At 39.5% G+C, this 24,527-nt stretch overlaps 1 protein-coding gene across 3 annotated transcripts in view; it reads right to left on the bottom strand.

The window, feature by feature from the left end:
- kdm4b (lysine (K)-specific demethylase 4B) overlaps positions 1–24,527 on the bottom strand; it is a 125,814-nt gene that overhangs the window by 29,563 nt on the left and 71,724 nt on the right. For all 3 annotated transcript variants that reach the window (XM_088622450.1, XM_088622451.1, XM_088622452.1), the window contains exons 9-12: positions 12,773–12,969; positions 7,762–7,946; positions 6,253–6,659; positions 2,747–2,873 (exon numbers count right to left, since the gene is read on the bottom strand). In XM_088622450.1, coding sequence (XP_088478576.1) covers positions 2,747–2,873; positions 6,253–6,659; positions 7,762–7,946; positions 12,773–12,969 — 916 coding nt within the window. The remainder of the gene's footprint in view (positions 1–2,746; positions 2,874–6,252; positions 6,660–7,761; positions 7,947–12,772; positions 12,970–24,527) is intronic.

Here is a 24,527-nt window from a genome sequence, read left to right as displayed (position 1 = left end):
TTAATCTTTTCTCATACACCAGCTTGGTCTCCATGAGACACAGACACACAGACAGGGAGAGAAGCCTGGGGTCAGAGCACAGGGGCAGCCATTGTACAGTGCCCCTGGAGCAGCTGGGGTTAAGGGGCCTTGCTCAGGGGCCCAGCAGAGTAGGTCTACATGATAGAGTCTATGCACCGACATGCACTCTCAAATGAGGGGCATTATGTCGAAATACAAGTGTATTTCTCATGAAATCCACTCAAACAATTGAACTGCAGTGCAGCGATCTTAATTTATAATTACATATCACAATTAATAAATCTGTTATGCACTAGAATGAATAGTGTTTTTCTGTTTTAAACAAATCTCTCCACTACCATTAACGACTTCAATGCATTACCATACAATGGTTTTCTGAGACCCTCACCATACTTCGTACTGTAGCAACATCTTATTTCAGTCCATAATGCACCTGCTCGTGACTATTGGTCATCATTTCTTCAGTGTCTGAAGCAGTCCCTTGCGGCTGACTTTGTCAATACCCTTCAGGAAGTTCAACACGAATTAAATCGCCTCACCATCTCTTACATTCAAGTTTATTGACTGCGCAGCATTGTAGGAAATTATACCTTGAAATCAAGTTCTATTTCTGCAGTGCAGTGGTCCCCCCCTTCTCAATTGCAGCTGTAAGTCTGACAGCTCTGTCACCTGTGGGAAGCCGTATATAGACAGGGATTCCAGGGAGATGAATGTTTTATGAGCGTAGGAAATAGACCTAGATTGATAATGGCACAAATAAATGGATCAGTAACTGGAGGAAGGAAAACATGATGAGCAAAGGATCCTTTATGTCTGGGACTTGCTCTGCATGGTCTCAGTGTTGTCACTCCACCATCAAGTAAAATTACAGAAATTTCTGTAAATAAAATTGATGAACATACATGTGTACAGTTCTCTGTATCACTGCTGCCATATGATGTAGTTAATACTCCTGTAACCTTTGTCAAGGAGTTGCTGAATCTCTGCTTAACAGCCACATATCCTTACTGAAAGCCCCCTTCAATTACAACTCCCATAGATATTAATTCAATCAAAACCGTGAGCCGTCCACTAATTCTTGGTGGTCTCTACTAGTTTTCTTGAAAGATTGGTATTACCATAAAAAATGGGTATCTTGTTAAAGGCTTTTACATCACCTTGAGTAAGGAAATGCACCCTGTTCACAGTTTAGAAAGCACTTCCGTGTATTTTTTCACTTTTGTCCTCTAGTTCACTTTTCATTTGATTCTGAAGAAGCTGCAGCTTTACAGGATAGGACACAGGGGTCTTGCAGCAGTGTAAGGAAAACCGAGAACCACCGGTTTGCAGCTCAGGAAAGGAATGAGCTGCACAGTTTTCTTCCCACCTCAGACTGCAAATACCCAGCTGACAAATTATGTGCAGAAAAGGTCACATAGCTTGTGTTTTTTAGGTTTTAATTGGTCTCTAATTAAAAATGTACCTGTAAAACATGTAGGGGCCTCTGGCCCTGGGTGCTATATAATGTTAGAGGACGCCGTGTTGTGTGTTCGGTGTGCCTGCGCTTTGTTAAGGCCGTGTACTTACACCCATCACTCTCCGAGATGAGGCGCTGAGCCTCTAGAAGGACAGGCCTGACAACTTCCATGCAGCCGGCTGAAAGTGCCTTTGAAATTGGTAATTGGAAAGTCATGATCCCTGAATCAATAAGTGTCTGTTGGAGTAAATCCACAAGGGAGCTTTTGCTCAGGCCACAGTGACAGCCTGTCTCCAACGCCCACAGCCCCACTCCCCCCCACCCCTCAGTCAGCCTGCTAATCGTTTCAGCTAATTTCCGATAGTGCGCCCTCTGGAAACAGGCTTTAAAATGCCTCGCCCTGTATTGACACGGTTATGTTGCTTTGCTGTTAGAGCAACCGGAAAAGATCATCGTCAGATGTGGTTAGACAACTGTCTGTGCTAATTATTGCCAGACAGTTTAAATAATTCAAAAACGACAACTGAAACAAAAAAAATAAAACCTCTGAGTAGGATGAAACCAACGTAAGCCCATCTTGAGCTACTAATGTTTAAGGTTTGACTGATTTAGATTTTAAACTGCATCTCCATGATTTGTTTTTATTTTATCCTAGGACATCAATTCATCAATTTCCCTACGGGATTAATAAAGTATTATCTATCTATCAGGGAAATAAACATGCAGTAGGTGGAAATGAAGGGGATGCCACTAAGAGACGGACCTGCAGCTTTGTCAGTGTTTTCTCTGCAGTGTTGTAGGCAGGGTTTTAGTTTTTCTGTGCATGGGGGCTCTAATTAGAAAACATCCCTGGACATACGCTACATCTTAAGGCAGCGGGCTAGCAGATAGATCAGAATACATACTGCCTCTGTTCAGTTTTGAAGAAGCTAATCCAATAAACAGAGCTACTGCAACAAGGTAAGAGTGACGAGCCACAATGCAGAAGAAGACAGTGCTGCAACATTACTGTACAATCTTAGTCAACACAGATAACTGACAGTCTATAAGTAGGTTTAATGTCACACAATGCAACAGCAGCTCACCCAATCCTGTGTTTAGGTGTGACCACTGGCACACTGTCAGCTCAGCAGTGGGTCCCTAGCCCATACACACCTTCCTGTGAAACCATGAGTCACAAATCTGAAATAGGTGCATGTACACTAATGCATAATTCTTGCCAGTTTGAAACGAGATCTTTCTGTGGACTCGCCCGCCCCACGCTCTCACCTTCATCACTGGAGGCCTCCTGTTTGACCACAGACAGTGGGGAGCGCATGGGCGGCTTGCTGAAAGGGTGCCGGCGACTTTTCTTCACTTCCATCTTCATTTTCAGCTTGGAGTAGGACGGGGGGGGCTGGAAGACGGAATCAAAGCAGCACGGTTTTACAAATACCGTTCAACTGACTAGAAAGGGAAATATAATCCTTTACCCAGAGTAGAAAGAAATGAAGACATTTTGTGCCAGTATAGATAACCTTAAGACCTTAAACACCATTACAATTCCTTGCACGTCACCACATCCTCCTCCAATTCAGAATGCTCGAAGAGCCTTGTTTTCATTGCTGCATAACTGATAAAAATATTGCTTCAAAACATGGAAAGTTACTTTAGCATATTGAATTATGTGAACAAGCCAAGAAATGACAATCACTGAAATATTTGTGTTCATTTCTGTGAATCTGACCTATTCCTCTTTAAAGAAATAGATAATTGCTAAGGCCTATTTCTCTATTCCCTGCAAAAACCTAATAAATGAGAGCAAAGCATGTTGGCAATACATCTTATAGGGACCACAGGATCAAAAGATAACGTGTACTTGAATTAGTTTTTGATAAAACGCAAGTTTTTTTCCCCAATAAAGAAACTACAAATCCAAATGAAAATGTTTTTGGTATTTAAAGCCCAATTCCAATTTACTTCCAGAATCCCTGACTGATTTGATTAGATTTTCTCAATGTCTCAATGTTGTATTCATATGCACAGATAAAGCACATCTTTAAAAAGAACAGCCCAGCTGTGGTCGCTTTGTGAAATGTTCGATGCTCCTGTGGACTGATATTGAGAGGGATGTTTTCTTTATTGGTGCTATTTCTAAATGTTAAATTGCTGAAGAGTAATTTTATTTATATTTCACATATATCAAATGAATATTTTGAAACATTTGAGGTTGTTCTTATGTTGTAAGACAGTGACTGACAGCTGTCAATCCCAAACACTTGGAAGGATGGAAGAAGATGAGAGTTAAAAAAAATATGAATACCACACCCTCCTGTACAAGTAGCAATTAATTCTGAGATTAACACAAATGAACTGCTTGTTCTCTTGTTCTTATTCTACCCCTAATAACTTACCTTGGATAAAAGCAAGCAATGAAAACGGAAACAATGACAAGACATGCAAGCAGACCCTTTCACATGGTGTTCATCTCCCGTTAAACCCGATTTCAAGACTTTATTCTTTCTGAACATGGACAATACTGCACATATTTAGGGAACTGAGAAAAAAATGATTTTTTGTGTAAATGCAGCATAAAATGCAGAGGTGTTATAGACAAATATTTTGGCATTCTTACTGAACCAATGTGCTGCTAACAACCAAACCTACAAGATGGGCAGAATGGGCTTCAGTGGTAACCATATCCTTTCCTCTTTTCCTGAACAAAGCTCCATCTATGCTGACTGCTATTAACTGTGCTCTTGCCTGTGGCCCATTTCAAGGCAAGTAGGTAGTGTAGTCTAGTTGGGAGTGTTAAGTACAAGGGGGTTTTTACAGGGTCAATACAGATGCCCACTTGCACTGATCTACACAGATATATATACTTCCAACTCTCTACAGTAGCAAATTAGTCTGAAAAGTCACACTCAAGCAGCAGGCTATGCTTCAGTGTCCTTTCATGGTCTTTATTGTGTATAAATAGCTACAAAGATGCAGACCTAAGTGCTGGAACAAAATATCTTCCCAATTCCCCTGGAACACCTCAACTACCACTTTCAAGTAAGAACAGGTGTTCGGTTTCAGAAGAGCCATCACTGATATCAAAACACCACCTATAACTAGGATAATTATTTCTGAAAAAAACTGTTTCAGATACAGGATACCAATGCTATTGTCTGGAACTGTATAAAAGTTAATGCTTTTAATAACTGGGAAGTACCCTGACAATAACTCAGGCAAAAAAAAGGCTTATAATGCAGAGGCCAGTGTTATTTAAAAGCCACTTCCGAGGCAGGTTTCTCATCAAGACACCAAAGAGCTACAACATTTCTGAACTTACTGTAGGTTGACATTTGAATGGGACTTAATTAGTTCTGAACAGCAAGACATCACTTAAGCCTGTGGGCAATGAATATAATGAATATGGGAGAACAGCTATTTATAGCTATTATTCTGTTCCATAAAAAGAACATTATAAATCAGTGCAGTTGAGTAATTATAAAGCATGGAAATGGAACCACAAAATGTACATAGCACATAGCTTATGCAAATTCAGTTCACGTACTTTACTTCTGGAGGATGGTTACTGCATGAATGAAATGCAAGCCAGTAATGTTTTCACACCTGGCGTAAAGAGTGAACTGAATGAGCCTCCCAGCTAGACTCACTGGCCTCTCTTCTCTACAGCCTAGTGCTCACGTCTGTTGAGGAGGGAAAGTTTTAAGTTGAGAAGTAAATTCCCCGGTAAGGATTTGCAAGCATACAGCATATTAATACTGTCAGAGAACTGTATATGTAGTTATAAACACGCATGATCTTTTAAGACTAGCTTTTACTATGAACTTGGCTAAAGGTACCTAAAGTCATTCACAAGATGAGCTGAGAACACCTACAAGTGACAGTTGCATTTGGGAGTATAGTTGCTCTTTATAAAGTCTGTCACTTAAGGAGAGTTTTTAGGGAGGTTATAGTTTTAGCTATGATGATGTGTTTTGCTGTATTGTTTGGACTCCTAAGCCCCATCCTGCGGCTGTAACAAAACCCTCCTCATTTTCTGTTTCATTTCAACACACAATTTAAAGGTCATATTTGGAAGTTATAACACCACTAACACCTCCCTTTACATTTCTGATATTGGATCCCATGACTTTTTATTTTCTTTTCACAGCATAAAGGCCTACTTTGAAACTATAAATCATTAGGTATCGGCTCATCTTCGTACAGTAGACAAAAACAAAAGGCATATTCAAGTAAAAGCATCCCAGAACCAACTACAAATGTTTTACATTTTTCTTTCCTTAAAGATTTATTGAAGAGTAATGGCTTCTCTGCCACCAAGGTAGTTTCCAAACTCTGTGGAAGCTACTGTCTACTGTACATACACTGCGAAAGGAGCTACAAAAAACACACGAAAATGATCAAGTATTAAATAGCTCCAAAAAGACTTCAAAGAGAATACTACAGATGCAGACTTTACAATTTTGAAGCACTGTAGCCAAGTACAATAAAACAAAATAATGGCCTTTGCTTTAAATTTTTTGAAATAGAAAAGCTTGTGTAAGTGGAATTCGACAGCGGATCTTCTCCCTTCTGTGAAAAACCCCATTTCCTCCCAGTTCTACAGCTGACTGGTTCCTCAACTAACAAAATTATTTATGAGATTAATATATACAGGGAATATAAGGACAACAATTTGGAACACGTACAGGAAAAGTAAGATGTAAGTGACCACAAAGTAGATCCATGTTGCAAAATACCAACAACAGGGTGTTTAGTGAAGGTACATTTACAGGACCAACCTGGATGCCCCTCTTCTCGGTTCTGCCCTCCCCGGGCTCTTCGGCATCACTGCTCTCGTCCTTCACCCAGTGGCCCTGTCTCCTGATGGGAGAGGCATGGGCCGCCTTGCTCTTGGCAAACTGCTCAAAGGCCTCCTGGCAGGACATGCGCTCCTTGTCGAAGACGACCTTCTTGGGACTGGGCATGACGTACAGGGTGGGGATGATGGGACGCGCCTCAAAGCTCTGCTCCCCCTCCTCCTGGACGCGCACCGCCGGCTCTGCTGGGGACAAGCCAGCGGCCTCTGCAGCCTCCGAGGCCGCCGCCGCCCCCCCCTGCACCAGGGCTTTCTTCTTCTTTTTCTTTTTCGCCTTCTCGCCCTCTGCCACGGGCAGCTGCCGCCCCGCCTGGCTCTTGTCTAGAGGTGCTGGAGAAATAAGAAGAGACGGGAGCTCCATTTGTGACAGAGCAGCGTTTCCTTCACGAGCTGATCATCAGCTGGTGATTCAATTTGTTCACTTTCTATTCATAAATATTTCAGCTATATGTCATTGTCTGATCTGATTGATTAAATTATACAGGCTGAACTGGAGAACAGAAGCCATGTTTAAAGGCTTCTTTAAGGACCGGACTTCTGCTGTGTCAACCCACCTACAACACGTTCGAAATATGGTCTTTGCGTGGTAGAGAACTGAAAACAATAAATTTCCATGCCAGTTTACAAAAGCATTTGCCCAAGTAGCAGAAGAAATTTAAATACAACTAGGGTCATACGTAAAGCTGTTTTACCACAGCAGTAAAGACTGTTAGCATCTTGTGCCTTTTCTTTATCGAATAGGGTTTACTGGGAAAACAGCAGCTTAGCCGTGAGTAAAGGGAATACTGTCAGAATACCTCATTCCTCATTTGCATATGAGGACCGTGAGAATAATTCATGACAGTCAATGGCTTTTGCCAGCATGAAAAAACACTTAACTGTTGGTGGTAATAATATAGGCATATCAATGATAAAAGTTAAAATTGTTTTTAAAATGTAACATATACACATGAAAAGAATTGTAGAGAAATCTGGCAGTACTCAGATTTCATTTCTTATGGTTAGCCTAAGTACAAGTCAGCTTGACAGACATAGCAAAGACCTGGTTAATACTATAGTGTCCAGCTCACTTGCAGAACTGCTGGGCGAACTTCCAGTATATGTGTACTGTACCCAGTCCACCTTGTTATTTTGGAAACATCCTAATATAGGATAATATAGGACACAGGTGGCTGCGATCATCTCAGCACTGATCATGGAAAAAAAAATATTTTATAGACACTTCTGATAATCTGAGTATCTTTCTACGACTTACTGTCTATATATAATCAGTTCGTGAGTGAAGAATATTCTTTTCTCTTGTGAGAGAATCAACAAACACCATGTCCAAATCTTGCAAGATGACATGGGAAAGGTTGCACTTAGGGGCCCAACACCATGTGCTGAGTGTGTTACATGAAGACGCCCAGATGCCCCATCAGCACCCAGCTACCTGAACTGGGAACATGTTTTTGCTCTTCCTGGTCGCCGGACGCCGCTTCCTTTTCTTTCTTCTCTGCCTCTCTGGCTTCCACCATGCGCTGGTGCTCCACCGGGTCGACCATTACTCCCACCTCAGCCAGTGCCTTGATATCCTCCATCTTCAGCCTACGAACCTGTTTCATCTTCCGCATCGCCCTGCGGAACACAGCCATGGGATCAGAGTTACACACCAGGCACCAGCTACACACAAACCCCCCAGAATAATCATGTCTCAAACCCACAACAGAGGACAGAAAACCATTAGAGAACTATGATCCGAACATGCTGTGCTTTGAAACATACTTTGAAACTGTCCAAAACAAAGGTTTACATCTTTTTGAAACAATGCTATGATTGAACTTAAGGAAACAGGATATTAGGAACACCAAGAGATAAAAAAGTATTGCAACTGAGATTTCATAAACATTTATTTTCAACAATATGATGCAAATGAAAGGTAAAGGATGTTGTCTCAAATACACATAGGAAACCTTTATGTGATGACAGGGAAATAGCTGATGTATCTAATGATTATTTTACTCAGGTGTTTACCAATGTAGGAAGAGAAAACTTGCCTCAGGCTAAGCAAACACAAAGTATTACATCAAAAATAATAATAGCATAGAAGAGGAAGAGTTGTTACAGATACAAGAAGCACTTCATGTCCAGCACTTGATTGTATTCTTCCTATTGTACTTTGAAAATGAAATGTTTTTCTTAGACCATTAGTAAAACTATTACAGCAGTCTGTCAATAAAGTGGCAGTATCCACTTACTGAGAAAACTGCTAAGGTAGCACCCATTTACTTTACAGTAATTCTAACTTACTGTAAAAAAGGAGTGGACCATCTTTGATATTTCTAGGCAAAGTTAGTAACATTTCTAGAGCACAGCAAACATGCATTTAGTAGAGGTGAATTTCAGTTAACTTGATAGAGGTCTTTGAACAACAATGGAACCAAACAGAGCGAATTGTATGATTTCTCCAGAATATTAGAGCCTTTTAATTAAGTTCCCAATATAATGTTATTTCATGTTAACATCTGAAAGGAAAATCTGAACTTAATGGACATTAAAAAGAAAGTTAAATGCTCAATACTGAGGCGAGGTATGTAGTGGAGTACCACATGGATCTGTACTAGGAACACAGCTCTTCCTAATTTATAACAATGATTTAGATTCTGGTATAGTTAACACCTGATGCCAAATGATGAGGGTTAGTAAACACTATAGAAGCAGCAAAGGAAACAAACAAACAGATAAAATCCAACAATAAGCAAACACCTGTCATATTCCATTTAGGGTGCATGTGTAACCTCTGACAAGAGAGTTAGAATGGACTCTGGCCGTTCGGAATCTATTGGGAGCACTCTTTCAGGCCAGGTGAGAGAGAAAACTCCCACCAATTCCATTACAAACATACTAGTTTCTCAGTGTCCTAAATCACTGTACACTTTTAGTGGATTAAATATGAGTAGAGATTATATACAGTACTTATAAATTACTTTTACGGATACTGAGGTTGATAGCCTGAACTACCAAATATATGCTGTAGTTCCATATATTAATATCTGGCTTGTATACTTCATAAAGGCTTGACAACTTTTCCCTTTCAATTTCCCCTCATGAAAAATTGGCTTCCAAAATCTAGATCAATACATAAGATTTAAAGGGTTAACCACACTGAGCTGAAATCAACCAGAAACTGCAGAAGTTACTTTCTGAGGCACTCTCAAGACAATTCTTAGACAGTCAAGTGGAGTTTACATATGTAATATAGGCAAGTTCTGTGCAGACAACAGAAACAGTTAGAACAGCGCTTCAATCTTTCAAAGGTGAACTGGAGTTGGATTGATATTTCATATCTAAATAATATAAGGAAGCAATAAAGAAAGGCAAACAATCTTAGTATATTTCATTTAAGTGCAAAATTAAAATCACTAATGTTAAGATGGCACAACATACTTGTAAGAGCTCTTGTGATTTTGAACACCATGGTACAAAAAAAGTACTGCTACCCTAGAATCAATAATGAAAGATATTTCCAGGCTAATAGGAATGTCCTATACACAATAGCTATTAGCTGCCAAAACCAGTGACAGAAGACAACACAGGTAACTCAAATGCACCAAATGGACTTCTTAATTAAGGATTAACATGAAAAACAATCCAGGAGACACAAATTAAAACTATGGGTGGAAAAAAATATTTATGTAGTGCAGGGATGGAACATAAAATCACAATCCTGATTTGGAGAATAAAAAAGTGCCCTTCTTTAAAAGGTAAATTCATTGTCTCAGGTGATCCCAAGTATCTTTTTTTTTTACTACTCCCAACTATTGTGCTTCAGTGCACTATATAATTCTCTCCTAATTGCGTGTTAGTAATGAATAAAGAAAAATCCTGCTTTTATTGGCAGGTCATTCATAATATTTTCTAATCCAATTAGAGCATTCCAGGACTCTGTCGTGTGTATTGGCTTTTGCTCCTGTTGACCAATTAGCTGCAGCCGTGATCAATTCCCATTATGCAAACTGAGATGGCGGAGAAACTTCAGTCGTTCTCTTCACCCCAGCGCCTCCCACCCTGCTTTGTTCACAGAAAAGCAACTTTGGAAATTTCTAATTTCTCAAACCACTGGCTTATGCTACAGTAAATTAAAGACGAGAGCGCTCCACAGTCAACAAACCAATAAATAAATAAAAATGCAGGTTCTTAGTTTTAAAGTGAAGTTCAAACGATTTTGAAACTATTTCTGAGAAAAGCCAGTGGAACAGAGAAATCCTTTCGGTACAAATTTGTGTTTCTACTTTAAAGTTGTCTAAATATTACTTAACATTTATTTTCTATACATTTCTATAAATAACATGGTATTGTTCCATGTTTGTTTTTGATCCAGTTCGCAGTAAGTCAAGCAGTAAAATCTAATCCTAACCCTAACCCACATAAGCACTGTAGCTTCGGCCACTTCATTCTCCGGCGTGCTCCCTGATCAGTTTGGTTTTTTACAGATTACAGAATTTAAGCCTGCAATTTATTCAATGGAGTTGCCTGCAATGTACTCTGTGTCATATTTTGGGCTTATTGTTGAGCATATGCTGCATATTTTTATTTTTAAATCACTCAAGTAATCTAGTCTCATGTAATGTCTCAAGTTACATGTAAATTCATTCTCACCTTGAAGACAGGAATCAGGCCAGTAGATAAAAATATGTAGCTGTAGCCCACATAAATGTGATGACAGGAACTGAAGGACACATTTGAATGAAAAAGGGCAATAGTACTGGTTTTCCAGTATTAATGTGGTATTAAGAAAAGGTGATGAGAACTACCAAAGCAGAGGAATCCATTTTAAGTAAAAACAGGTAAAAGGTGCCTTCTACATTGTGTGCTGAAAATCAGCAACAGTAATGGTTACCAAATGACAAGAAACAACAGAGTGAAAAGGAGCGTGCAGCTTTTCATTCTGGTATCTTACTGATTTTCTAGTCCAGTTACTGCTTCATTGTTTTTATTTAGGTTTTTCAACTGAATCCCAGAAAAAGCTATTTTGCGTGGAGTGAGTTCAGTCACTGCAGCTCAATTGCTTTGAACAAGTCCTTAACTGAGGATAATACCTAGGCCGTCAGTAGATACTGCATTAGAGAAATTCACTGTCACATTCATTCTTCTGTTTCACTTACACTGGTAAACGTAAATCCTTAAACAAAATTTCTTTTTTCATCAAATGGGAATAACATAAGGACTGCATCTTTGAGCAAGGCACCTACAAACAGCAGCAGTGAAACCAAAATGCATAAAATGACCATCACCTGCAATTCACAACTGGTTACTCAGTGAAGCTCAGCAGGTGTGAGCCCAGTCAATACCTAGATGGGAAACCTGGGAAAAACTAAGGTTGCTGCTTGAAGAGGTGTTAGTGGGGCCGGCAGGGGGAACTCACTCTGCAGTCAGAGTCACTCTATCCTCATCACTATAAAAGGCCATCCTTCGAATGAGACATACAAACAAGGCCCTAATCCTGTGGCCATTAAAGATCTCATCAGGGCTGTTCCCTTGGTGTCCTGGCCAAATATCACCCTGACCAATCGTGGCCTCGTAAGACCTCCAAGGTCAGGCATCTGTGGATCATATCATATGAATGCCCTGACTGCCATGTAGCCGACATACATCTTACTTTTCAGACCTGCCATTTGGTTAATGAGATTATGTATTCAGTGAACACCCTGGACATGGCCCACACAGTGGACACTCTGTATATGATGAATTAAAACTAAAGAAGGAAGTGCTACAGCTAAGTCTGAAACGAAGGCCCTGCCTACAAGACCCTGATGGTTTGTATTCAGCAGGCTGCATGTGGGGCTATTCCACTGTTGAGTGTTTTCTACAAGCTTTTGAAGATGAACTAGGAGTAAGACATTTCAGCTGCTGTATGACTTAAAAAAAACTCTAAATAGTGTGGTTAAGTACAGGAAAACATTGGTTTATATAAAAAAGCTAGGAAACGTACAGGGAAGTAGTTGATCTATTCAGCAAACTGTATCATGAAAATCACTGTGTATCACTGTGACACCGAAATGTGCCAAACGTAGACAGGAGCATCAATAGCATGTACACATGCACAACGGCAGCACACAACAGAGGGCAGCTCAAAAATGGCCTCTCTTTGACTCCAGGATGGCTTTTTTCATATGGAAGAAAATGGTTCATGGGTGGTTTGTCCACGGGAATTTAAGCCCCGTGGTATGATCTGTACAAGCACCAAATCTGGCTGTTTCACTGTGCAACTTTCAGAGCACAGTTGTGTGATACAGTCAACTTCATTAGAACCACATAGGCATGGATGTGCACTTTTATAACAACTAATGCTTGAAATGTAATGAGAGAGCCACACAGTCTTTTGTTTTTGTAGCCTTTGTGCCAGAGGTCTGTGTAATGTTAGCGTTGGCATGCAAGGGGCATCTTTTTCAATGGGCCACTACCTTCGCAGCAGCTTGTCCTTCAACATGGCCCGTCTCTCCCACCACAGTTCCAGCTCGGGGCTGGTGAGGTCAGTGGGCTTCAGGTGATCCAGCGCCGTCACATCCTTCCCCTGCTTCCACTGGTCATAGCGGTCAGGCTGCAGGCACCGCACAAATACATCCATCGAGATCTTCACCATATCCTTCCGACACGTGCACTGTGAAAGCACAAGGGAAACTTGTTTTGAAGACTAGGAGAAAACTCTTTATGGCTTATTACAGACACACTGGACCAGCTTATAGCTTCACTTATGACAAGCTAGCACTGAATGAATTAAAATGTGTGACATGTTTATACAGTGAATGCTTAGGTTTCTTTGAATTGATTTTAAAAAACATGCTAACTATAGTTACAGTATGTCTTGGGTGTCTAAAACAGATATATAAACTGTCCAGTGGCAAACATAAGCATAGTAATACACACAGCATACAGAGTATCTGTTATTTATGGTTCCGACATCCACATGCTCTCTTGGCACAAGCCCCCTGGCACTACAATACAGCCATTTCTTCTACAATGCGAGATTTGTGTTCCTGGAAAACACCGCAATATAGAAAATCTTGTTACAGAAACCACTGGTTCAATGGGATTTAAGGAGTTAGGGGGCAGAGAGAACAGATCCACAATAATAAAAGCATTTTGTTTATAGTGATTGGTCATGTTCAATAGAAAAATTATTAGATTGAATGTATTACATCTGCATGTGTATTTGTGATAATATTAAACAGAAAACACTAAAAAAATAGATAAGGCATAATATGCATCAGTATTTACATCACTAAGCAATGAGAAATTCTGCATTGGAGAGAGGCGAGAGAGCATTTTTTTTTTTACTTTAACAATGCGCACTACTAAGCGCAGTAGTGTACAAGATATGTTCTTTCATTTCGCTAATATAACTTTAACATCAAGCTTTTGTTCCAGAGTAATAGCTTTCCTTTTTTTACCACTAGCAGAATGGTTCATACCCTTGCCACTCAATGGAGCAGCAATATTCATACCAATGTCTCCAAAGAATGAAAATATAGTAGAGGAGCAGATACACAACGTTGTTGCGTATGCAGGTTGGGCACTGACAGACCGATTTAAATTTACAATAGGTGCTGGATCCTCAAATGACAACTACAGAAACTGATTAAAAGAATAGCACTCACCATAATTTTATCACAATGCCAATACACAATTGTGCTTAAAATAAAAACTATTGTAAGTGCTATCCTTTTCATCATTTTCATGGATACTAGGTCAATACACAGGAGAATACACCAGCATGTCAGGTGTGCTGCAGCGCTGCCAGATAGCCGTTTGGACTCTGCATGTGTTATAGCCTACATGCACCCGTGTTCAGGAAACAGCTTCTCGAACCAGTTGCATTACAGCCAATTTGTATTATGGAAACTTGCATTTCGCAGAAATAACTGTATTGACGACCACACCAGTGGACAGGAAAGCTGGGGGTAACACAGACACACAACACGGAAAAATAAAAGCAAGACAATCAGGCTCAGACTAGAAAGGATTTACTTTCTGGTTCATGGTCTTATCCTGTAATTCTGTTTAACACCCACTGAACAGCACTCTGCATTTCCTTCATTTGCACATAAAAAGATCAAGTCATAACCTGTCAAAAACAGTGGCTGGGGAACAATCTGCAAATAGGTCACCTGTAATTAAGTAGCTGTAACAGAAATTCAGGCACCCGGAGTCTTCAATAATTCAGCACAACACCTTAACTATCAGCCATTAAAATGAATGAGAGCTTGGTAAAGTCAGCTCTTATAAATACCAACAGAAGCTAACGTCGTTTCGATATAGAGTTCCGGTACTTGTGTCCGCAAGAGCTCCTACAGGTAGTATTTATGACAAATAAAATTTTCCATCTAAAAAAATACTATCATTACACGCTACACTGGACCCTAAAGCAAAACAGGATTAAACTGGATCTCCCATGACATTTTGACTGTTGTTTGGAGGTAATTATGACATTGGTGGCAACAGGCAAGCCAGTACAAATCGAATGAAGCCTCTAACCTCAGCCCATATCACATTAGCTGCACAATGTTAAAAAATGTATGACTTAATCCAAAGACTGCAGGGGCTCCTTTGAAAAAACAACAACAAAAAAACTAATTCTCTTTGTGCCCTGGTTTCATGTATTACATTTTTGCTTTATTTCATGAACTGAGCTGAAAGCCTTGAGTTCAATTACCGTGAACATTCTTCAAAAAATGGGAGGCTGTGGCTGGGGGAGATGTGGGGGGTTGGGATCTACAAACTGGTAATAAAACGGCAAAAACCTCACCAAGCAATATAAACAAACAGACGTGAAATCTAAAGGATTTATTAGGAGCAATCGCATGTGCCTACCAAGGAACAATTTTGCTTTCTTATAGGGGGGAGGGGGTCACAAAATCTAATAAAGGGAGAACACATTGAAAATTGTGTCACATACACAGGGAGTTTAAAGTGTAAAAAAATGTTTGCAAAATGCCAGGTTTGCTGTCCTCTCGCAGGTTTGGAAGGTGAATAAGTAGAATCTGCCTGTTCTTTGCCCAGGCCACAGTGCCACTCATTCACACCACAACATCCAGCACACATTTGCGATCTTTCCCATTTTTAAACTTTTAATTTTCTAATTCCTTCTAGTCCAGGTAAAGTTAAGAAAATTTTAAAAAATGAACATGAACCAAAAGCCTGTTGCTCCTTTCATTCTGCCTCCGTAATCACAGGGTTTTTATACAAAATATTTCCCTTCTTCACGATCACTGGAAATGGAAAAGGCACAAGTATGCTCTGGAGCTGGAGTTTCATTTGTTCTGGACCTGGACTGGTTTGGTAGATCTTACCAGGTTTAGACACCATTGCAGTAATTAAGCTACATTCCCTCCATTAAAGTGCATTTATCATACCCATATCGAATACAAGATGAAGGCTTGCTTCTTCTTCTACATTGCTACTACGGTAACGGGCCTTGTTGGGTAGCACTTGGGATTGTGAACCGTGACTGCACAAGAAGTAAAGTGCTATTTTTTCTTTTACTCAGTGTGTTCACATCCTGACATTTTTAGACCCAAGTTCACTGTGCCACTCATTCAGCGCCCAATTTTTGCCAAGGACCTGCTGCTCATGCAGAATCTTTATCCAGGTGATCCACAGGTTAAGTAAACAGTCTTGGGCTCACCGGCTTAATTTTGTGAAGGAAGTAAGATCCAGCCCAGAGAACTTAAATGGTGAGTGAGAGCCAGAACGTACCGAGCCTCTGTCTCCTGCTCACCACAGAGCAACTGCAACTCCCCCGAAACACAACAAATTATACCAGCTCTCACTCAGTAACTAAGGCAAGCAGTGAAAGATAAATAAAAACCAGCTCACGCAGCTCTACAGTAGTCAGTTTACTGCTTTCTAAAAACTTTTAGTTCCTCAGAGTGGTCTTCAGATAAAATAGAAACGTCAATTACACACTACACACTTGTATCTCCACAGGGTTTGCCGTGTGTGAGAATGCTCAAAAGCAGAGCTGGAGTTCTCAATGCTTGGCTGAGCTCCACTCCGAGCTCAGAGCAGATGGGGGAATTTTCATTCTTACTGCTGACAGGTTCCCAAGTCAGACATGCCAGTGCTCTGTCAAGAAGCGGAGAACTGCTTCCCTGGTTTTCTGTTATTTTAATAGCATTTACCTCTGGCGCTACTCCACTCTGCCTTTCGCTTACCCCAATAGCCCATGAATAAACTACAATGTTAAAACCTCACCCATGCAATTTTCTGATCGCTCGTCCTTGGAGATTACATTACCACCTGCAATTCCGGGATCCATTTGAAGAGATGGAAGAGACACAGGATCACACACAAAGGCAACAGTCACACCATCCTGACAAAGGGTTTCTGAGGAAGCGTGATGTTCCTTTAGACAGCAAAATGTACTTTTATGAAAATGTTGCCAAAGCAAAAGCAATTAAACACAGATTTTCTCAAAGAAAACCAGGGGTGAGAGGGGCTTAATTATCGATCATGTGTCAGAAGTGAATTAAGCAATATGATTAAAGACTGAAAAGACTGAGAAAGATGGTACCATTTAGAGATAAATATTTTTTTATCCACAGATCAAGATTATTCTATTCAACATTTCTTTCAACTACCTGCTTTGCTCTCCCATGTTGTGATACATTGGATGAATTCAGGTATCTAGCCCAATTTGAAGTTTCTGGGTGTTTAATAGGCAACATCAGTCCGGATAAAATAATATCTACAGAGACTTTTCTGCGTGCCTTCAGCAGTGGTAGCATGTAAAGTCTGAGGAGGCAAAATCATCTTCTTTGTCGACTTAGCAGTCAGTTATTTACAGACCTTGTTACAGGTCCCTTTGATCAAAGTCTCTCTAGCCTCTCAAGCACCACAAGAGGGGGATGAAAGGGGGAGTAATGCTGGACATCTAAAATCAAAATCCACATTGAGAAAAATGTCACTTAAGACTACAGGTACAGCGCACCAGAAACTAAACTGCACTTCCCTTGCCCCCAAAAAGTTACATCTTTTATATAAAAAATACAGCATATAACAGTCCTTTATGCATGAATACATCTGGCAATTCATGTAATTTCTGCCTTCTAGCTACGCAAAAAAAGATCAACGGGCAGGTCCTCCGCTATGACTGAGGAGAGATAATGTCCAAATGTTCCTGCCATTATACATTAATGAGATGCCAGGAGTTCTGCATGCCCTAAAACTACAGCCCGATTACCCACTCACCACCAGTGCAGTTTAGTGACTAGGCAACGAGAAAAGCTACAGAAATCTCATTACAGAGTTGTCATCAAATGGAAATTTAATGTGTCATATCCAGCAGCTGAGAAATGCCACCCTCTCAGAGGATATATAGAAAAACGTGATATCAGGACCTGTCTGGTACTGCCACTGAAATTCGGCTTCTGGCATCCTCCAGACTCGCGCAAACAGAGGTACACAGGGCCCTAGTTAATTCCGTTTTGAATTTCTAAGTATTTTTATGTGACTAATGTTCTTTTGTATTGTTACAGTGGTACACTATCAATTCTTACTTTTAAACATAGTACAGTATAAGATTATTGCTTTGAGGCATCATACTGAATATTAAATATAACTTAGGAGTAACAATTGTTTGTGTGCTTCATTAGCTGCAGCTAAAGCCAGTTTTCAGAGAGGAGAACTGATACCATCTGCCAAAATAAGTTTGGTTCTTTAGTTTTTTTAAGTTGGCTAAACAAAGTTTTGTTACCATTTAAAACCTATCCCTTCTGGTGTTCTGGGCTCCAATCCAGTTCAAAATACTTCAAAACATTAGAACAGGAAACTAATTTCTGATAATGGTGCAGTAGAAAATGGCCGTGTGTGATCAGGAAGAAATTATATATTAAATGTCCCTGAAAGGTGATAGCGAAATCCCAGAACAGATTTTTTCAGCAATTGGAAAATAAGCTCTGATTCTTTACAGAGTAGCCTGGGTTATAAAGTTTCACAAATACAAATTTAGAGAAAACACACATGATTTAACATGTAACCTCTTTTTTATGCTTATAACACACAAAGCTCCTCCTTCATGACTTTTATACTGTATGCATTGTAGCAAGTTAAACATTTCTTGATAATTTGACCATCAAAAGTCACAATAAATCTGAGAAGAACTAAAACTTACATTAAACTACTCCTTCTAAAGACTCACCTAGGATAAATGCAACACTGTATTACACACAGCATGTACCTTAAGTGGAAAGAGCTGAAAATTATTTCAATAACATCAGATCTAACATTCCTGGAACATGAAAAATTAAGATAATCAAATCCATCAGAACCGAAGAACAAGACCATGGAAATGTGCAGAATCCAAAGACAAACGGGGGTAGATTCAAAAACAAAGACCAAGGAACGAACATGTCAAAAGGACCAGATCATCCAGATCTTACATTTAAGAGCCAGAACAAGAAACAAGTTGCAAGAAATGGAAGCTACATGTACCTAGCTAGCCTACAAAGATGTCATCACAGAAACACAGCTCATGAAGAGCAATAGTAACAAATACAGCAGATATTAGCAGATGTGCAATGCACTGGATAGACATAAAATGAAGAGCTGTGGTACTGTACACCAGAAAGATAAATCAAGGATCTCAGAACTACATGGGTCAGGCTTGTAAATAAAAACGTGAGAGAAATAGTGCTAAAAACGACATCAACATATACGTTACAGTACATTACAATGCAGCCTCATGAAATCACAAATATTTTTGTAAATGATACATTACGGAAGATTTAATATTTTCCAGGGTGTACCCTGCCCTGCAGAGGACTGGCGTCCTGCCGGAGTGTACCATGCCCTGCAGAGGACTGGCGTCCTGCCGGGGTGTACTCTGCCCTGCGCTCGTCTCTTCCCAGGAGAGGCTTTGCTCCCCTGCAACCCTGAATTAGATAAAGTAGCCAGAAGATGGATGGATGGGCCACCAGGGACATCCTCACAAAACCAAAATTGTAGACATGGCTAATGACAGATTTCTTACTGAGACTGTCGGAACTCCCTAAAAGAAAGAACTCCTCAATTATGGCAAAGTAAGGAAGACAGAAGTGACAAATCACCTGGGGAGCACCAGACTAAAATTTCAGGACCATCAGTGGCCAATATAAGGTTGACACATTTGTTAAAAGAGAATCTTCATAACTTTAGTCTTCAGTTCTAAAGTCATCTAAGCAGTCTGACAAAGTTAATCATCACTACATTAAGCTGGCTAGAGCACTGACAAAATTTCTTATAAAAGATTAAAACTGCATAAAAGATTAAACTGCAAGCCAGGCAATAACAATACAAGGTAATGCATGTACTTGGATAAATAACTGGTTAAAGGAAATAAAGATAAGTGGTAAATGGGTGAGTGAAGTAATGGCGTACAACAGGGATCTATATTAGGAACACCACTTTTAATTTATTTCATCTAGAGTTTGTAAGTAACCTAGTCAGGTTTACAGACAAGATTAAACAGGATTAGCAAAGAGAAGAGAGACAAGATACATGCATGGACTTAAAGGAATGTATTTAGACAGGATAAAAAATTAAATGTGCTTTTAACTGCTGAGCAAATAAAACTTATGAGGGGATCTGACTTGGCTGTTCAGAATCCTCAAGAGCAGAATTTAGATGCCATTCTAGATGGACTGGTTACTAGAAACAAAATGATCCATTGACTGAAGGAGCCAAGTACAGTATATTAATTTAGCTTAAAAAACATAGCTGGATAGCTTGCCCAAGACTCCACAACGTGTTGTGTAATGTGTCCTCTGCTCTCAGTTTCAAATATACCCTTAGCTTCCACTTATGTCCTCGGGCTAGTGTTTCACTGTTGATCTTGAAGGAGTCCACCAGGTATACCTCGTCAGGATCTTTGATGATTCTTGATTCTTAAATCCAGTACCCTTGTAAAAGGGTTTACAATACTGGTATCTGAATCCAAAAAACAAAGTTCTCTTAACTTAGCAGCTACATTTATCACTCACTGAAGGTGATAAAATATTCTGAATCCATTCTATATGTTTACATATAAATAACTCTAAAGTAATTGGCAATTGTTTTTACCTTGCAAAAAAAACAATTATCTGATTAAAGGAACAGGATGAGATTTGTCCCAAGAGCCAGAAGAATTAGAGAGTTTGGCCAGCAGTTGATAGGACACATGCTTTAAGCATCTGTACATTCAACATGAAAATCAAAAGATCAAAGACAGCCCCATCTACATTTAGGAGCGGTCTCTGCTGCAACACCAAAGCTTTTAATTTTACCCAAAAAGCAACCGACCCACGAAAACAAAAATATATATATATATTGAACAGCATCCATGTGCTTCCATGGTTAATGACTATATGAAAATGCTGCCGTGTCGTGTGGCCGCCTGGGACTAACTAGAAAAATGAGGAGACCCTCCACTCAAGCAGTCATTATTGACTTCGTGGTGGTGCAGATTTAATGACTTCCTCCATTAGGAGATCTGCAAGAAACTCAGCATGTTCCTACAAAAACGATAATTATAGCTCTTTCTCCTGCGCCCTGGAATTAAATGAAATCCATCGTGTTTTTACTGTAGGTATCATAGGATTTTATGGGAACTCGTTAGGTCTGCCACGAGTCACATCCACCATCCGGAGCCTGAGTATGAGATCCAAAAAAATCAAGCTTCATAACGTCAGCTTATCAACTCCCTTATTAAAAAAAACATTTCATTTTCCAGAAACCTGAACTATTTTAGTTTCTAATCTCAGTCTTATACAACTACTGGAGTAACCACTGGGGAAGTACTGGGCTGAAAGCAATGAACAACTTCAGAGTCATAAGTAGCACCACTGGGCAATGTTTTAGAAAAAACTTTCACAAAGTTGAGAAGAAACAAAGATTTAAGAAGTACAAAATTTAATAAGAGATTAAATATTCTAAAACAACTTCATGCTTTTCTACTCTTGTCAATTTTAAATAAAACATCCAAGAGTGGATGGGTTGGATTGCATTATGTTATTTCCATTTAAATACTGCATTTTATTACACCAATTAGTGCTTAATAAACTGCTTACCCCCTTCTCCACTGATAAGAAGGGGAAAGTGCTGGTTACGGGTCACTGTGGAACTTGCCCGCGTTTTGGGATTCTAGCTCCATAAAACCTGTTGGAACCCCCCCCCAAGATCGAAGGTACAGGGATGTTTTGCGTTTGCAAGTACACAAGTTTATGTCAGCTGTGAGAAAGAGATGATTTTGTTTCTCAAAACACAGTCCACAGAGTCACAAAACTAAGATTTGAAGATTCACAAAGGACTTGTGGAATACGTAAACAACCCACAACTGCTACAGACCACCTTGTTTCTTCTGGCAGAGGCAGCCACTGAGATTAGACATCGTCCTTTAGCACCTGCTGCCTGTACTGCACACAGCAGTCAGCTGCGAAGGATCAAGAGTCTTACAGACAGATTTACTCCATGCTTTACTTTGCCATAGTTAAGATCTTTAATGTCCACTACAGTTTTATAGCACAGAGAAGTTATAGTATTTATATGATCTCTGCAACAGGATCTCATGGGGAAAAGACTGTAAACAGAAATTGTAATTGAATCGTAAGGCTTGATGGCGGGGCCTGGAACAAAGCATCAATAAATTAAAAAGAGGGGTGAAAAAGTTACAAAAATGAAATCTGAAAGACAGCAGGTGGCTAATGAAAGCTGCTTTCTGGCTCAGAACTCAAGTTTAAGAGCAACAGCAGGAGCGGCCATTACGACTTCACGATTTCTGGGAGCAAATCCTTCCAACTCTCAACTTCAGCCAAGGAGCAAGAGATTCATTACAAAAAATAATAAATGCAGATGCTGTCTCAAAATGGAACCTAAGGTTTTATACATTGGATAAGTGCTCTGGTGTGAAACTACAGGAGGCTACATGAAATTATCACTACTGGTAAAGTACACCAGTCCTATAAATTTAAAGATAAAGCTCTGTTTGGGCTTAAGGGTCACATAATAAACCTAATTGAAAAAGTCTAGAAAATTAACCCTCCTCATATCCAACACGCTTTCCATCTCATAACACTTCTGTAAAATTGCTTCAAGTATTTTCACAAATGCAAAAGATGGTCATGGATGACAAATAACGGATTAAAAACAAAGGAAATAAAAATATTGTGTATTGGCGACTTAACTGAAGTGTATGTTGTCTACATCCAGCTGGTAGCGCCAAGTGGGTGAAAATCTAGTGAGCAAATGCTCATGTTCACTGGAGCCAGGTACACAGCCCCAAGGGGATTTAGAAGAAGGGGCTCATTACGTTTCTCTGGTTTGTTTTCTGGTGCCACTTGTTACTGCTTTCCCCTGAGAGCTTGATGAGATTTCTTTAGAGTGGGACATCTCTCCAGAAAAAAACATTAAAACAGTAGGTGACTCTGGCAAAGCATGTCCCACTGCAGCTGGCAGCCTGGCAACAGGGTGAGAAAGGAGCACCAAGCGCTTGGCATAAGGCCAGCGCAGTGCAGGGCCGCCACCCGCAGCTCCACCCCATCAGATCTGCGGGGCTTCAGCCTCGCACACTTAACCAAGGCATCCCACTCACATGGGGATCGTAACCAGTTTCTGGCTATTTCAGTAAGGTAGAACAATTTGAAACAGCTGAAATTGTTTTTTTAAACAATCAAAAATTATTTCTGTACAAATTCACTGTTGCTCAAAAACAAATTCTTGTGCATAGAACTGCATGTATGAAGGTCATATTTATAATTAGAGGGAAAAAAAGTTTATTCTGTTCCGTTTCACCTCCAAAGAAATGTTACATCCAAATCTGCTTACCTAAAACAAGCTCAAAGCATGAAGAAAGTGAACCTTAAATGCTTTATCACTTTAATTCTAAAAAAATAAATGTTACAATAAAAACTCATTTTTCTAATAAGAAAGATGTGAAGCATCAGTATTGTGTGCAATTAAGGTTACCATAGCACTATTGGAACCAGAACAGCTCTAAGAGCTACATAACTTTGATCTCTATATTTTTCAAAAATAATAGCCTTACTGCAAATGTAGCATAAATAAGAAAGTTTAAAAAATCATTCAACTCATCTCTTATGGTTATTCCCTGAAGAGCATGAGATCCACGACAACTGTCCCATTCTCACTTTGCAAGAAACCTGGCCTTGCACGAGCAGCATGAGGACACACAGCCCACCTGTAATGTTGTCAGGACGAGCCCCCAGGAAGGGCAGAGAGTGAGATCCGAGGACGGATCAATGGAACATTGTGCAGTCAAGTTGCCATAAAATCAGTACAAGATTTCTGTAGCAACTAGATTCTCTTGATGAGAAGATCAGACCTGGACCTCTCTATGAATTGGTGTGGATAACAGTTGGTGTATTGTTGTGATGTCCATGAGGGTGAACTAGACGCAATCACGATTCATTATTATTCACTAAAACCATACACAAAAAGTGTGATGCATTTCTTTTGATTCTCCGCCCATGTTCTTAACTACAGTACTGTATGAGAAATTAAGTTAAAACATTTTGAAGAAAAGCATCGTTTCTGTTCTGGGATATTATGAATGAAAATTTTATTTCCTTGATTTAACTATAGAAATGTTAAAAGATAGCCACAGAATAAGCCAAAGAGCTATAAAAACATGTTGCAGAAGTTTTTTCAGCATTTTTTCCATTTAATACCTTGGACTCCTGGAGGTACCTTAAAAAAATACTATTAATGTTTAATTATTTTCTAATGTTTATTTTAAATGCTCATTTTGAAATAAACTTTTTAAACATTTGCAGTAAAAAACAATGTAGTATAACTACTGTATAGATCTGGACAGTTAATGGCTCCCATCAGAACCAATATTTTTTTATTTTCTATTGCATGACAAAACCATGAAACCCTTACTAGGTCAGTGTCAGGAGCCTGATATTTGCTCAAAATTATTTCTTTCATTTCCTAAGAGGATAATTTACTGAAGTGGACATCTGTAAAAAATAGCATGGTTTCATTTTCATAGACAAGGTAGAACCTTTTATGGTGGATGTAATGGGTATTATGTTTTTGTGAAACACGTGAACAATAATATAGCTATATAAGAGTATAAAATATATAATAAAAGAAACAAAACACCAACAGACCCATCTTGCTCATTTCACTGTCGGTGGCTAATTGACGCAGGGATCTCATGCATTAGTCAAAATTAAAGCAGCA

This window comes from Lepisosteus platostomus, chromosome 27, assembly GCF_059453375.1.
Source record: "Lepisosteus platostomus isolate fLepPlt1 chromosome 27, fLepPlt1.hap1, whole genome shotgun sequence".
NCBI classification, from domain to species: domain Eukaryota; kingdom Metazoa; phylum Chordata; class Actinopteri; order Semionotiformes; family Lepisosteidae; genus Lepisosteus; species Lepisosteus platostomus.
This window is presented reverse-complemented; position numbering and strand designations above follow the sequence as displayed.